The 16,003-nt window shown below is 55.0% G+C and overlaps 5 protein-coding genes across 5 annotated transcripts; 1 reads left to right on the forward strand and 4 right to left on the reverse strand.

Annotated features, from left to right (window-relative positions):
• Positions 1–225: 225 nt before the first annotated feature.
• PHSY_003543 (centrin-binding protein Sfi1, putative) lies at positions 226–2,199 on the reverse strand (the record flags this gene model as incomplete). Its single annotated transcript, XM_012334162.1, has 3 exons — positions 226–361; positions 524–1,504; positions 1,577–2,199. 3 exons carry the CDS (start codon positions 2,197–2,199, stop codon positions 226–228), a joined length of 1,740 nt encoding a protein of 579 aa, XP_012189552.1.
• A 3,339-nt stretch (positions 2,200–5,538) lies between these two features.
• On the reverse strand, positions 5,539–8,261 carry PHSY_003544 (hypothetical protein; the record flags this gene model as incomplete). Its single annotated transcript, XM_012334163.1, has 2 exons — positions 5,539–8,039; positions 8,126–8,261. The coding sequence occupies 2 exons, from the start codon at positions 8,259–8,261 to the stop codon at positions 5,539–5,541; spliced, it is 2,637 nt and encodes an 878-aa protein (XP_012189553.1).
• An 82-nt stretch (positions 8,262–8,343) lies between these two features.
• PHSY_003545 (hypothetical protein) lies at positions 8,344–9,627 on the forward strand (the record flags this gene model as incomplete). Its single annotated transcript, XM_012334164.1, has 1 exon — positions 8,344–9,627. One exon carries the CDS (start codon positions 8,344–8,346, stop codon positions 9,625–9,627), a length of 1,284 nt encoding a protein of 427 aa, XP_012189554.1.
• A 349-nt stretch (positions 9,628–9,976) lies between these two features.
• Positions 9,977–12,178, reverse strand: PHSY_003546 (hypothetical protein; the record flags this gene model as incomplete). Its single annotated transcript, XM_012334165.1, has 1 exon — positions 9,977–12,178. One exon carries the CDS (start codon positions 12,176–12,178, stop codon positions 9,977–9,979), a length of 2,202 nt encoding a protein of 733 aa, XP_012189555.1.
• Positions 12,179–14,427: 2,249 nt separating this feature from the next.
• On the reverse strand, positions 14,428–15,498 carry PHSY_003547 (hypothetical protein; the record flags this gene model as incomplete). The annotated part of the gene is made up of 1 exon (XM_012334166.1): positions 14,428–15,498. One exon carries the CDS (start codon positions 15,496–15,498, stop codon positions 14,428–14,430), a length of 1,071 nt encoding a protein of 356 aa, XP_012189556.1.
• Positions 15,499–16,003: the final 505 nt, after the last annotated feature.

Genomic DNA, 16,003 nt, shown 5'->3' on the forward strand with positions numbered 1-16,003 from the left:
AGAAAGCATCTAGGCTCCACCGTGAGTTGCAAAAAATTTGTTTCGGGAAACGCCGTGTCTGTGATCGAGTTGTGAGCAAGCATACGCTGTCTCGTAATTCTGTCCGCAGCACTGTACTGAGATGATGGAATGAGAACTGTCTTGCAATTTCTTGACCTTTAACATATCTTTCGGAACACTCTCGCTGGCCTTTCTTTTGTTGAGGTGATGACCACGAGCCTTGCGCTACTGATCAGCTGGCGTCATTGCTTCTTCGTCGGAAGAAGACAAATCAAGCTCGTCGAACTCGGCTTGAGGCTGGTTCAGCCTTCGACGCTTGGCTCTGGCCGGATCTTTGCTTTCGTTTCGAGATCTTGGCTTGCTTTCGTCGGTAAACCTCCGCTTCCAGAGCAGCTTTACTGCAAGTTGAGATCGAAGCAATCAAGATTAGGAATCGTTCAGTACCGCTTGCTTAACATCTGCTTATGGACTGCGCAAAGACGTGGCCGCGTCTTTCAACGTTCAATCTTACAAGCCAACTTACCGAGCCTTCTCCGCGTGTGCAGCCTCTTGAAGCTGCATGCGGCATTCGTTGAGATCTGCACCGTAATCTTGCCCAGCGTCGATGAGGCTCTCTGGCGCAGAGGCCATGCCGACTTCGAATCTTGGCAGCCAGAAGCCTTCCTCGTGCTGAGCGTCATCGTCCTCGATGAGTGGGAGGTGCTGCTTGACACATCGAGTGCGCAGATCCTCCCATTGCGACTTTGTTGTGGCAAGAGATTGCTTCGAGCTTGAGAGCCACGTCGAAAAAGCTTTCTCCCAAAATTGCTGCATCACAGCGTCGATGGCTATCTCGACAAACGCCGTGTGCCTTTCCTTGGCGAGTTGGCGAAGGTAGAAAAGCTTCGCCGATCCAGGGGGAAGATTAGTGGCGCCCGGGAAACGCTGCTTTGCGAACTCGACGGCGACGTCTGTGATACCTTCGGCGAAAGCATGAGAAGTGGCTTCGTAGAGGTCGTTGTAGAGACCTGCTGAAGGTTCCATCCAAGCTCGGATAACGGGATTGGTTTTGAGGACGCCGTGGATCCGAGCTGAGCTGACGGATGTGTGCTTGTAGTTCCTCGAAATCGTGCCAAAACCAGAACGGCGGAGATTAACGGCGAGCATCACCAAGAACGCCACTTTGAACGTCAGCATGACGTGTACGAGGTCTTTGAGGCGGAACCCCAGTCGTCGAAGCGTCGTCTCGATCAAGCAATAGTTTACTTCATCCTTCTTCCCAGCTTTGCTCGTGTCTTTCTGAACTTTGAGCGTGAGAGCGCGCTGGAAGATGTCGTTGATCGCCCGATCCGGGGAGCCGTACGGCCAGTTCTCGCAGATGAACGACCACAAGGGTTGGCCGTCAGTAGGTTCGAGAGAGCCAAAAAGTTCATAACGAAGCAAGACCAGACCATTCTCGCTTGTAGGTCGGGGAGCTCGAGCAGGCAGGACCGAGTCATCGTACCTGTCGATGGTCTCGAGGGCTCTGTTTGTGGCAAGAAAATTCGGTCAGTATCCATGATCGATTACAGCTTTGCAATCACAGAACGAGACTTACAATGCCAAGTCCATCTCTGCTTGCGAGATGTCGAGCGGTCTGGAGTCGGCGGAGCGATTTGTCGACCAGCCACGGTCCTCATGCCCACCAGCGACAGATGTTTGAGGCGTGCTAGGTTGAGGTGGAGCTGCTTCTGCCCCTTCTTCTGCATCCGAGGTCGGAACGGAGCTGAGCTCGGGTGACTCTGGTTCAGGGTTATCAACTACCGACGTGGTAGCACGGGCGCTGCCCCTGCCGTGCCTACCTTGCAGAGTGCGCGTGCCATGAGTGCGCGGCATCATTGTGCGCCGTTCGGGGTTTGTTGGACGGCGTTCGAGAGAAGCGGAGGGGGTCGAAGAAGGGATGCGGATGATGGTGTGCGGGAGGTGAACGGAACAGGTTCTTGGTGCGGAAGCCTGACCACTCGGATGCGTCCCCTCACAAGGCGTGCCCGCGGGTGTCAAGGTGCTGCGCACTGTGTATTGCAAAGCGATTCTGGACATTGTCTGGGCGCCGGGGCAGTGTCGTTCTGTGCGACTCAGCCTTCTGCGGCCGACGACGCAATAATGTTGAGCGAGCGAGCCGCACAAGCGCTCAGTCGAGTAGCACACTTCTGCTGGCCGTTGAGAGGACTGCACCTTCATTTCGCTAAACCTTCTCTTCTAGACCGCCACGCAACTCAGCACCGCCCACAGATCTTGTCTAGTCGGAACGAACATGTGACTGTCATGCTGCGGGGGCTCACACGCATGTATTGGCAAGACCAAAGTGACATCAACGTTGTGCCAGACTGTATCCTTCTGAAGGCGCAGCGTGAATGCACACCGTGTTTTCCGACGTGCGGATTTGGATGGGCATCAGTGGCGACGGCATCCGGTAGCGCTGCGCACACAATGCCACACTTCTAGACGCGCTCTTCGCGTAACCCACCTTCAATATCACAATCGCGCTTGACATGATTGCCGGATTCGATCATCGTACAAATGGTGCCGGTGTATCACGGCTTCATCAAATAGTCTGACAGAGAGTGCTTGAGAGGCAGATGGAGGAACAGCCTTCGAAAGGATCTCATTAGCCATCTTTTAGCTTTTCGTGCGGAACTCCAAGCCTTTCGCTGGGACGATGTCAGCATTCTCCTGTACCCCATTCAGCGTTCCACTAGCATCGAGATATCGCATTGTCGTTCGAGCCAAAAATTGAATGACTTGCATCGCTGTCAACCTACATGATCACACAATCACCTTCGATCTGACGCTCAGTTGAGGCTCACTTAGCAGCACGCTCGCCGATCACACCCTCATCACGCTCCTCATCATCTCTGTTTTTGTCGTTGTTTGTGCCTTTGTCAACGGAATCGTTTGGGCTTTGTTGAGGGGAGGGATCGATGGCAGAATCGAACCGCATCTGCGCCAGCGCAAGTACCGTGGGTCTTCCAGGGGGAATGTCTGTTATGCCCCTGGGGTCTGAAGACCTCAAGGTTTGGTGGAGAAGCGTGAGGCCAGGGGCAAGTTACCAGGTGCGGTGGTCCGGTACATTGCAGGCGGCATTGTTGGGAAACTCAATCAAATCAGGTCTTGGATTTTGTCCTATAGGAGTGTAGAATAAAATACAATTGACAGGGAGAGACAGATGGGATCCGGTGAGGCCACCAGATCTTAAGTCTTCCCTGGTGGTGTCTTTGCTGCAGTCAAGCAAGCTTGCACCAGGATCAGCTTTCCAATTTGCGGGTTCCCAATCCCTAACAATTGCCATTGCGTTGTGGGCATAACAATGTTTTGCTCAACAGCCCATTCTCTATACAACCTCAGTCCAGGGAAGAAGTCGGTTGTCCTGTTAAATTCGAGAATTTTGGAGCTTGTACCCTCAAATGGCGCTTGGTTCAGCGTTTTTGCCTGAGAGACAATGTTAGAGCCGTGGGGTCTCAGAACCGCTTCCGCAGCCACAGCCAAGGGATTCCGGGAGCGGAGAGGTTGTAGAGGGGAGTAGTGTGAGCGAGGAGCCTTGCGGATGACCGCGGCAGTGTCGCAATACGTCACTGAGCTGCTATTGCTAGCGGAACTAAGTAATACATGCGACGAGGAGACCTGAGGCTACCTCGCGGATGGTTGCGGATGACATGATAAGGGCGGGGAGGCAACGCGAGGCCCTGCAGCACCGGGGAACCGATCACCAATTAGCCAGATCGGTTGTCGAGATCTGGCGGACGCGTGGAGGTCCTAACAGACAAACCAATTTGTTGTACAAGTCCAAGACCCGCAACTTGTAGATAAAACACTCGCAGGTCTGGCCGGTTTGGTTGTCTCGACCTTTGACCTGTACATCTTCGAGTTTGTTGTAGCTTCCTTGGGCAAAGATCAAGATATTTGCTTGTGTGATGTCTATGCTGGTTGCTCTGCATAGAGAGAAAAGAAACGCCAGTTTAATTCTGTGGCGCTGTCCATCAGGTCCAGTGTGGTGCTGCAGCGCTGTGAGGAACCAATGTCAAATCTTCACCAAATTTTGAACAAATTAGGAAACAAAACATTTTCCTCACAGTGCGGCCAAAATGATCAAGATGGGAATGGTTGAAGTATTTGCCCAGCTTTCCATACAATTGTGGAAGACCTTGTGGTTGTTGCTGCCATACAGATTCAGATATTTGATGCCAAAGAGAGAGAAGCACCACATTATGAACATTGCCACCTGCCCATTTACGGCGAAGATTACAATCTTCTGCGGCCGTTTGTCTGGCAGGTGGCGGGGTTGATATGCAGTGTTGACTTGCAGTTGAGGCAAGCCGTCCGGATAGAGGAATAGGGGATCGACGCTGCAGAGGATTCGAGCGGCCAGAGCAACCAGAAGAAGCGCCTTTTTGGATAGCACTTCTTCAAGGGCTCACTTGATCTCGTTTTCGAGATGCACGTCCTCTTGCAAATCCTGAAGGCAGGTTGCTAAGAGCGCATGGTGATGAAGCATTTGCGCATCTGGCCGGTTCTGTGGATGCAGCCTTTGACCTGCATGTCTTTGAGCTTGTTCTAACTGCCCTGAACAAAGATTAGCATGCTTGCTTGGGTTATGTTGATACCTGTGGCTCTGCACATGGAGAAATTGAATTGTCAGTATTGTTCTGTGGCGCTGTGGAATGGATTGAAGTTGTATGTGTATCAAGTTGCATACAAGCAAGACAAAAAAGAACTTACAGTGCAGCTAAAATGATCAGAATTCGCACTGTTGGCACGTTTGCCTGGCTTTCCATGCAATCATGGAAGACATTGTTGTCCACACCTCCATAAAGATTGAGAAATTTGATGCCAAAGTGCTGAAGGCAGCACATCACAAACATTGTTATGTGCCCATTTACCGCAAAAATTACAATCTTTTGTGTTGGTCTGTCTGGAGGGTGGCAAGGAAGAGCGGCTGGTTTGAGAGGCAGCCTGTGACATGCCTTGGGGAAGATGCAGGGTGGGGTCAATGTTTGTCAGAATGTGTGCCGTCAAGGACACCAGTAAGAGGCTCTTCTTGGACGGCACCTCTGCGAGCAAGTTCTTGACCTGTTTGTACAAGTGGACGTCTTCAGCACCATTCTGGAGACACGTGGCCAAAAGAGCGGGATGATACACAGCATAATGCTGGTAGTTCGCGTTCTTGACCCATTTCTCGGCCTTCTCCTGGGGCTTTGCCTTCTGCTCCATCAGTTCAGCCTCAATGATACCATCATCTTCCAGCTCGACCATCTTGAGCGTCGTGATTTGATGCTTTGCCAGTCCTTAGACAATGCGAACATGACCGTCGTGCCGTCTGTCTTTGTCGACTGTGACGTTGAGTTTGTATAGCGTTGGAAGTCCTAAAACGGTTTGTTTGGGATCGCTCTTCATGGCTGCGAGAAGTCTGCTTGCTCCGACGCTCGACAGCCTCTCACTTCGATCATTCACAACAGAAGAAGATTTAGTTACCGCATTGCCGCCTGTGCCAAACATTGAATGAGTCGTCGCATCACTGCCAAGCTACATGATCACGCAATCGCCTTCGATCTGACGCTCTGTATCCGGATCCAGATCAAGTCCAAGCAAACGCGGATGCAGTCGCCAAAGAATGTTGGCTGCTGGCGAAACCAGATCCCTCGCTATTTGGCTTTCGTTCCTTCTGCAGATCTCTTCCTTGTCCGCAAGTCGATCCGCGCTTCTGTGGGACCGCGTGTCAGCTTGTGATCTCAAGCCGCTGTTTGCAGGTGGGAACGGAGTGACAGTGACAGGGGCGAAGATCTTGATGGTATCGTCGATTCCAGATATCGCAAACACTGGCAAATCGGGATGCATGGCCATGACATTGACAACGCTCGAGTCGCCGTGCCAGATGCCCTTGATCTCAGCGGTGAGCTTGTCCCACATGAACCAGTTGCCATCGTCAGAACCAGAGATGACATAGTTATCGGTTCCACCAGCGAAAGCGACGTCTTTGACCGTCTCTTTGTTGCAATGCCCCTTGTATGCGGATCGTGGATAGACCGTGGGTACATTTTTGCCCTCGTCAAAGGCTGTGAGCGATGGCTGGATTTCGTCTTCTTGTAGGAGATGCATCAGATCGTCGTCCGAGAGGTCTCCTTCGTCGTCTGAGTCTGTGTGCTCGTCTCGCTCTGACTCTGCTTCGTCCATGTCTTCGATCACGATCTCGACTCCGTCGTCGGCATCATCAACGCTGTTCTCTGCTCGAATGTCGCTGTCGAAACCTTCCAGTTCTTCATCATGAATCGTCTCGCCTGATTCAGTTGCGATCGATGATGCGCTGTCAACGCTTTCGATGTCTTTGTCGGGCTCACTCTCGCGCTGGCCAGCATGCTGTTGGTCTTCTTCGAGATCTCTGCCTTGCTCGGCTGCTGACTCCGCGTGCCCTGCTTGCAGCCCAGTGACGTCCTCATACGCTGGCGATGGAGAGCTCTGATCAGAGTCGGCAGATAGTCTGACACTGTCCAGGTTAGCGTGCAGAACGCCTGGCTCGTCGTAAATGTCGAATCGATAGATGTGGCCCGACGAATATGAGACCAGAAGGTCTCTACCGTTGTGCTCGCTGAGCTTGCAGGCAGTGATGCTGTTGCGGTTGCCCATGAGAAGGCGACGATTGGTACTTGAGGGCGGTGCTCGGTCGATCAGAGCTGTGCGACCGTCTTCTGCTGCCCACGGGGCTTCGAAGCCTCCGGGCGGGATGCCAAAGCTTCTGACACACATAGTGAGCGCATCGCGTTGTTGGTCCATGCTGCTCGAGGACATGCCCCAGTCGCGCCTTGTGAGTCTCGGAATCATTCTGCGATCGTGAAGGTAGGCTAGCGGCGCTTCTCCAGCGACAGCAAAGAGCCACGGCTCGACTTTGCTGACGGAGAGCGAGTAGAGAACCGACGGGTAGTGTGCAAGAGGTGGAGGGCAGGATCCCCCCGTTCGACTGCGACAGGTGTGAGGTACACGAAGATCCATCTGTCGCACATCGCCGTCCTCCCCACAGGTGAGAAAGACGTCAGGAGAAACTTCTGTGGAGATGCGTTTGGCTCTGCCGCGGTGACAGCGGAAGAGACGAACGCATGCACTGCTATGCTCAGGCCAGACGTTGTACTCGCGACCTGTTGGCGTACGGACGAGCTCTCCTTCTGCTCCTTGGATGTGACTCGTGCCGGCAGACATGTGGTTGATGTCAAAAACGCGGACATGAGAGTCGCCCGCACAGGTGAAGAGGCGACGTTCGGAGGCGTTGGGAGCCCACTTGACCGAGAAGATGTTGGCGCGATGACCTGTTTCGATCTTACCCAGCATACCGAGATCCATGCTCGGATAGTTGCGCTGAGGCCATGGTAGAACAATCTCGTCTCCGCCATCGCTGCCAGTGTGCGGGTCGTCGACTTCGTGATCAGGCTGAAGGTCCAGAGACGAGGCTGTTTGGGACGACGTGAATTGCTGACGAACACTGTGGCGCGAAGCACCAATGTTGTAGCGATGTGATGTGCGAGAGCGATCAGCTTTGCTGACATCAGTAACGGGATGAGTCTCAGCAGAGTCCAGCTTCCAAAGCACTACGTTACGATCATCGCTTCCACTCGCAAGGAGGCGACCAGACGGAGACCAGCTGAGAGCGTTGACGCATCCGGTGTGGCCGATATGATGATCCGAGCTGTCTTCGCCTCCGAGCACTTCGGTATTGTCGAGACGTTCAATGTACTGGTCGTGGAGTTGACATTGCCGCTGATGGTGATGGGACCACGAGATGGTGCGTCTAGGAGGTGGATCGAAAAGCGAGCTGCTCGAAAAGGCCATTGGAGATACTTGGCGGCTGGCAAGCCGAGCTCGACGGCGGTTCAAGGCATCGGACTGGGGACGAAGTCGGTTCAGCCGATCGTTGGGATACGATAGTGATGATGAGTGTGCTTGCTCGCTATGCTGGCGGAGGGAGTTCCGATGCTGATCGCCTCCATTCAATAGCGGCACATGGCGGAAGTCTGCTTTGTTTGCTCGGTCATGCAGGGCTGCATAACGAGTAAGCGCCGTGCAGCGCCTGTCACCTCCACACACCCGGACCCGCACGGCAGCTGAGTTAGGAGAAAAGTGTTACTTTTTCTCGCACTCAACGCGTCGTCGTGATTTGTACGGCGTGTAGCAGCGTCTGCTTTCTTCGGCTGTTCCGATTGCCACTTCCGCTCCTGAGCCACGATACGCACCGTCACACTGCGACAATCAGCAGGTGTCATCGGATCACCTTGGTAGACGCAGATGCAGTCTGCTACGCATACAGCATGACAATCTGTGGCTAAACAGCAACTATCGTTTCGGATGGCCCGCGGCGTAGTCACAAGACGTCCCAGAGAGGCGTCGAGCGAGGCGTCTTACTGGGACGATGACACCAACAGCCCTTTTGCTGACGTCGTCACACCGCCACTGCGTTCGGATGTCGTCCTCCCATCGGTGCCTGCAAAGGAGCAGCTCAATACAGCGTCACATCCGATCACCATTCTTGACACTCAACCGGAACCTTTACCGATGCAGCAACAAGGCGGCCTGGCGCTCGAGCTCTTTCCCAGCGGTCGATCATCGACGGATCCGCCAAATCGTCAATCGCATCCGCCTTCGTCATTCGACTTTGACGCGGCGGCAGGAATCGAGCCTTGGACTCAGCCGGGTCTGAAAGCAACCCAGTATCTACGCGACGAATGGCTCATCTCGGCGGGACAGAAGCAGCCAAACGATTTGGTAGAGGATTACGTCCCGAACATCGGCGATAGCGGAAAAGCATCAACGTCACGACAACCCGATCGATCACGGCTCACGACTGCACGAGTTGATCATATGGCGCCAGCCCTCCGATCAGTCCTTGCCGATCGAGCGCATCTCGATGCACCAAAGGAGCCCATCGCGAAACGCGGTCGCTCCAGTCTGCTCGATCAGCTCGATGCGATTTGCAGCAGCCCATCGCAGCGTTTCAGCTCCAGCCCGATTACAAACGAGCCCACGACGATACCCACGACTCCAACGACGGCGCGAGCACCGCTTGCACCAGCCAGCAGCATCGTCTCTAATGGCAAGGCATCGTCGGCGCAAAAGATCCACGACCAACCAGCCGTCATCGATCTACTCGAAGTGTCCAGCTCACCACCGGCACAGCCTCCTCAACAACACATCACTCTGATCAAGGACATGCCGCAGGAACTTCAGAACATCTACCGTCGTCTCGCTTTCGGTCGCAGTGGCGGTGTCGCAGGCGGCTCCTCGTCATCAACTCCCTCAACGCCCATCAACGCGGGAACGACAGCACGAGGAACGCGCGGCAAGACGTGGCAAACTACGTGGCAGGACGATGGCGACCAAGATGGACAGAGCGCGGATGGTGCCACTTCGTCAAGTGGATCACGAGCAAATGCAGCGTCGAGCGCTTTGACTTCTGGTCGTGGACGTAAGCCCACCTCAGCTGCAAGCAGAGATTCAAGGACGAGCAAATCTCGAAGCAGTGCAAGTGGCAGCAGCAGCGCTGCAAGCAAGGGCAAGAGTCGATTCTTCACGTTCAAGAATTTCCGTAGCCGTGGCCGCGGGAGAGGGAGAGGGAGAGGGAATGGTCGGTGAACAAAGACCTCTAGGTGGGGCAAACATCTTTATTCGCATTCACATTTACATCGCATCATCGAATTGTCTATCATTCAGCAGACCGAACACGCATACACATGACAAGCAACACCGACTGAAAAGTGCAACAGGTGATTCCACGTGAGACAGATGCAAAGACAAGAGCGAGACGGTAAAGCTATTCTACTGAGTGAGCCACGGAAACAGCGCGATAGAGGGGAACAGAGAGAGACCGAGATACTGAGAGAACGAGGACTGAGAGCGATGGTGAAGGAATATAATCAAAAACAGGACATGCAAACGATACCAAGGAAGATCCAAAATGCCAATGACAGTACTTCTTCACAGCTCACAACGCCAGACTACCCGCGTCTCTCGAGGTCTTCCTATCCAGCATGCCCAACATCTTGGTCACGGCCTTCTCGTCCACCTCCAACTCCTTCCTCTGACCCGGCTGACTCGGCGAACGACTTGCCAACGAAGCCGCACCGTTGGGTCCGTAGATGCTCGAAGTCAACCCGGACGGCGTCGGCTGGTACAGCGTCGGAGCCGGCTTGGGTGTAGAAGATTTACGCTTGCTGAACGGAGCTTGGAACAGAGGCTGTTGCTGCTGCTGCTGCTGTTGACGCTGGGAGGAGCTGATGGAGTCTACGAGCTCTTCGAGCTCGGTTGCGTTGGTCGAGAGGAAGGCGGGGTGCTGCGCCAGACGTGTGTAGATGTTGATGGGCGACAGAGCAGAGTCGTCCTCCTTCTCGGACGAGGAGGAAGAGGAGGAGCTGGCGTCGGAGAAGCTAGGACCTGCCGCAGAGGCAGCGTACTGCTTGTGGTGCATGGGCGGTTGGAAGCCGAGCTGGGCGTAGGTGCTGGTGTTGCCCTTGGCCATCTTTGCCTCGAGCAGACGGAGGAACATCTGGGCGTGTTCGGCCTGAGTGAGCTCCTGTGGTGTCTCGCCCTTCTTGCCGTTGCTGGAGGTGTCTTCGCCGCTCGACTTGCTCTTGGAGGCGTCGATGGCGTCGTCTTCGTTGGTCTGCTGACTGCCAAAGTTGAATCCGCCGCCGCCTGGTGTCAAGCCGCCGTTGAGGAAGGCGGACAGATCGAAGGGTGAGGGGGCGCCGTTCTGCGAGGCACCGGTCGCCTGTGCAACAGCCTGCGCTTTTTCGTCGAGGATGCTGTCGTCGCCTTCGAGAGCGTTGCCCGCCACCTGTGACCACCAGCTCTGCTCGCCGGGCATCTTGTTTTCGCTGAGGTTGAAAGCGAAGGGAATAGGATTGGGATTGAGCAGCGCGCCGTTCTGCTGAGTGGGCATGGGCATGGGGAACATGTTGGCGCCCGACGTCGAAGAAGGTGCGATGCCGAGAGCGCAGGCAAGACCAAGACCAAAGTCGCGTGCGCTGGCACCGAGCATGGCCGAGCCGCTGAGGTGGTTGTTGTTGGAGGACGAAGAGGCCTTGGCGTTCTTGCTGTCAGCGGCATTGTTGCTGTTGAAGTTGAGCGAGAGGATTGGGTTGGCTGCGGAGCGGTCGTTGCGGCTGGCGACGGCGTTGTCGGCAGGGGCAGCGTCGGTGTCGTTTTCGTCCTTGTCGTGGCCAGACTGTGCAAGCTGCGCAAACCAGTCGTTGTCAAAGGTGCTGTTGTTGTCCTCGATGGGTTGGGCGGTGATAGTCGACTTTGGTACGGCAGGGATGGCGATGGCAGCCGTGTTGGACTGCTTGCTGCGGCTCTTGGGGTTGGCGTCGCTGAGCAAGCTTGGGTTGACGCCACCGACGGGAAGCAGCTCAGTGAAACCTGGAAGATTGGCGAGGGACGAGATGGGGGGCGCCGACGACGATGCAGGTGCCGAAGTGGAGGTGGTGCTGGTGCGGCTGCGACTGGACTGCTTGTTGGCAGCGGCGGAAGGTGTGTGCTGGACTGGTGCTGCATTGTGTGGGGGCAGTGATGCGGCGTTGGGGAGTGGCAGACCCGGGCCACCTCGCGCCCAGGCATCCATGCCGAGATCCATAGGAGCGAGCGAGTGTGGGAGGTGTGGTGCGCTGTGCTGATGGAGTTGGTGCTGGGCATGGTGCTGCTGGTGCTGATGTTGGTCTGCGTTGTTGACAGATTCAATGATGCCAGGGATCATGTGGGCAAAGCCGAGACGGGCAATAAGCGACTTGAGCGCTTCGTTCTCGTCCTTGAGCCTGCGGGCAAGACGCTGAAGCTCAGTGTTGGCTTCAAGGCCCATCTGATCGAAGCGACGACATCGCTCCTCGAGCTCTTTGACACGAGCCTCACGACGCTTGCGAAACTCTCGCTGCGCCTTTCGGTTCTGCAAGGTGCGCTTAGTGACGAGGGGAGCATCGGGCTGACCGGGGACAGGGACAAGCTGCTGGCTGGCCGAGATCTTGCCGCTAGATGTCATCATCCTGGAAGAGCCGTCGACAGAGTCGGAATCGGAGTCCGAGTCGTCTTCGATGTCTGAGACCGAAAGCTTACGCTTTGCGGGAAGGTCGCGAGGTGGCTGTGCCTTTTTGGCAGCGGCGCCTGCCGCAGTCGATGCTGCTGCTGGAGCCATTGTAGAGAAGCTGAGATGACAGAAAGAGTGGCTGTTTGACGATTGCCGGGCGTGAGACGGACTCGAAAGAGTGTCTGTAGTGGCCACTGTGTATTGGAATGGATGTGGCGAGTGTAGCCTGAATGGACGGGTGTGCTGAGAGAAAGCAGCGGCGAGGACGATAAAGTGTCGAGAGATCTCGATGTCGATGTGACGGAGGGAAGGAAGCTCGAGGTAGAGTCGGCAATATCGTCTTGGACGAAGAGAGAGCGACTGTATCTAGGCACGAGAGGTTCGTGACGTTGAGCGAGAAATGTTAACCGCGGCAGAGAATACGGTGGTAGGCCGCAAGCTGCTGGGGATTAGTGAGTGTGTTGGACAGCGAGAGACGGGCGATGAGCGGCAGGAAATCAAGGCTTGAAAGCCAGACGGGTTGCGTGCTGCGCGATGGCCCACGGAAAAGCACAGACACGCACCCACGCACAATTCAACAGCAGCGTGTTCGGAAGCGTTCCGTTGCTGAGTGAGGCGGTCACCGAGATCGTCGAGACACGAAATTTACGATTCGCAGCGAGCTGTGCCCCATTCCAGCCAGCGTTGGGCTAGGATCATTTTGGTTTTCGACTTTCCAATTCCTCTACTCGGCTCGATACTCAGATTGCCACCCGTGGAGCCAGGACGCTGCTGTGCTGCCGACCCCTCGATCTGTATCTTTTCACCATTCAGACCAGCATCAACGACATTTTCAGAGTTGGATAGCTATCATTGTATGGTGATGGCACGGGATACAGTAGGCCGCCTGCGAACCAAATGCAAAGGCGGGCGCGGAAGAGCTTCTGCACGGTTGTTTGCTCACCCTGCACACTTACTCTCCGCATCGTGTACCATCCGACCGTGCTGCGTCTTCTTGGAGCGGATCTGCTGCAGGTCTACTCTAAATTTTGTATTGAATGCATGATGTCGACACAATTCTCGTCTATTTGAATTCACAAATGCTGTCTGGCAAGGATCGTGGTTAGGACAGTGCAGATCGAGGCTCGCAGCGGAACTCAGTACTCTGTAATTCAATTTTGACTTTTCCTTCTCCTTGGTCCACCTCGATCCCGCTGTCCTGGTTTTGCAAATCGACCGGTCTCTCCACACGTCGCACAGATGTAGCTACCTGGCCTCTGTGCCACTCTCATCCCCTCTGCGTCACAAGCGGCTCATCGTTGCGGCTCCACAGCCGTTGCTTCACTGGCATCTGGCGTCAGTGGACAAGCAGCTGGAACATTGGTGATGCCATCGAGACACCGAGACAAACAAGGCTGTCTGTCGGCCACGTTGCCAGTCTCCCGCTAGCGCTGCCATCCCACCAACTGACTGGGCCACACTCGTGGTCGTCGCCCGTTCCGACTTTGAAAACCGTCGATTCCGCATGTCAATCAAAGCAGCTCTCATCCCCGTTGCAGGTCAACATGGTGTTCCAGCTCGTCTTCGTCCGGAGTCCGCCGCCCCTTTTTCTTCCACCGTGTCCGGATCAGCCCCGTGATAATCTTCGTCGCATGAACCGATGAGCGCTGTGCAGCATTCCTGCCTGTGGTTTCAGAAGTATCTCTCGTCTCTCCATGAAGGAATCGTCATACAGATGCTTCACCATATCTCGTCTCTAGGTTCCGTGTCCCACCACATTCGACCTGCCGCCACGAATGCGGTGGCGTGAATCCTGAGACCTTTCCGAGACCCTCCGAGAGACGTACCTTTTCGGCAACGGGTCGCCACCATCACGTCGTCATGGTGCGGCTCAGATTTCCTCCAGAAATCTGCATACCCGACCAAAGTTTGGCGAAAATAGTCGGTGGAGTGTCCATACGTTCGTAATCTCGCAAGTTTATTGAAATTGCGTATCGAGCAGACCAACCACACACCTCTTCCTTGGTCAGGCACTCTTTGTGTTCGTTCACCGTCGACGCACGGTATCCAGACTCGACAGGACAGACAAACGAATGTGATGTATTGATGCGATCCATGTCAGAACTGCCTTCAAGACAGCTACACAGCAAGCGGATGCTGCGAGTGCCTCTCTACGAACAGTTCTACAGGCTCGAGCAGTGATAGGAAACGAATCGAGATGAGATGAGAAGCCAGAACGAAAGCTGATGCGATGCACGGAGCGTTGTAAAAGAATGTGTGTAAGGAGACGCAAAAAATGTCCTTGTAGAGAGAGAAGCAGAACCAGGGGCCAATGGCACGATGTAGAACAAGTCAACAACGAATGCTCCCAACCCCATCTACAGCAAGTTGTAGATCCTGTACAACGGGAACTGAGTCCTCCCGCCCTTCGCGCCTTCGCCAAAGTAAGCCCCGCCACCGTAGATCTGTTGCTGGCCGTTGAAGTTGGCCTCGGTCACCACAGTGAGTGAGTTGGTCTTGAATTCGTCCCTCGTGGACGAAGCAACGCTCGCAGTGCGCCATCGGTCGTTAGACTGGAACTTGTAGGCGTTGGGAGCTTTGCTGCCGAACAAGTTGCTCTTGCCGTTGACCTGGATCGTGTGGATCTTTTCGGTCCCATCCAGACCTCCGAAGTTGGTTCCGGTGAGTCTGACGGGGATGGCGGAGGGGTTGGGATCGTTCAAGTCGAAAGCGGTGAGGGGACGAGGACCGCCGAAAGCAACAAGCACGTTGTCCTCGGGGATGTATGCGATGCCGGTGTATCCTGGCCGTTGACTTCCGTTGGATGCTTCGGAGAACCAAGGTGTGATGGTTCGGCCGTCAGCAGAGACTTTTGCGATGGCTGGCATGCCAAGTGCAAAGACGACGTACGAGTTGTCCTGTCCATCTTGGGCAGAAGCTACCGGACCAAACGGCAACGTCCCGCGCGTCAGCTGGAACTCGGTTTGCACGCCATTCAGGCTGACACTCCACGAAGGAGCACTGCCAGCATCGACAGGAAGGTTGAATCGGTGGAAAGAGTCGGCTCCCTCAGGTCGCTGCCCCGCATCGAATCGGAAAGCAGCCGAGTTTTTGGCAACCGCAAACAGCTTGTCACCTGCCCCGTTGATCGACAACCCGGCCATCTGCTGGTCACCATCGCCACTGCTGGAAACGCCAGGGATGAGCACGTTGAAGTGAGAGTCGTCACGAGCACTCGTGACAGAGATGCGGCCTTTCCATAGGTTCGACTGATAGAACAGGCCGCGCGCCTTGTCGAAGACGGTGTCTTCGGGATAGAGGTTCTGGACGTCGACGTTGAAGACATCGGGTACGGATGCGCGAGACTCGAGCGGGAGAGGAAGAGCGCTGATGCAGGACGAAGAGACCGCAGCGAGTGCGACTGCTGCTGCGACGATGTTCAGCTTCATTTTGCGTTCGCAGGTCGATGCTTGTTTGGCGACGAGGGAAGCAAGGGGGTATAAACGCTCGAGAGGGATCAGAATAAAGACAGTGCTGATGTTGAAGGAGCGTGGTGAAGAGCAGAAAGGGAGATAACAATCAAGAAAGTTGAAGAAGGGAGGAAGGGCAAGACAAGGCAAGCTGTTATAGGAGCAAAAGCCCACCAAGGTACGCTTTCATCTCCGCGACCGTGATCAAGGGCAGCTTCTGCGTGGCGCACAGGAAGCAAAGCATAGACTCCAGTGCTGAACAAGAGACGAGCGTGGCTTGGCTCTAAACCTGCCATTGTTAAGCGACATCTACAAGAAGAGGCGTCAGGTTTGATCACAAGTTTCTCGGTGGGCAGAAGCTCTAGCGAAGACAGAAGTCGAGCGATCCTAGCTGATGAGTAAGTTGGCGAGCGGCAAGCACGGAATGCACCAGCCGCCGAGGGCAGACGAGGAATCGAAGCTTGAGCCCACTTGATTGTTCCAT

Source organism: Pseudozyma hubeiensis (assembly GCF_000403515.1).
Source record: "Pseudozyma hubeiensis SY62 DNA, scaffold: PHS36, whole genome shotgun sequence".
NCBI classification, from domain to species: domain Eukaryota; kingdom Fungi; phylum Basidiomycota; class Ustilaginomycetes; order Ustilaginales; family Ustilaginaceae; genus Pseudozyma; species Pseudozyma hubeiensis.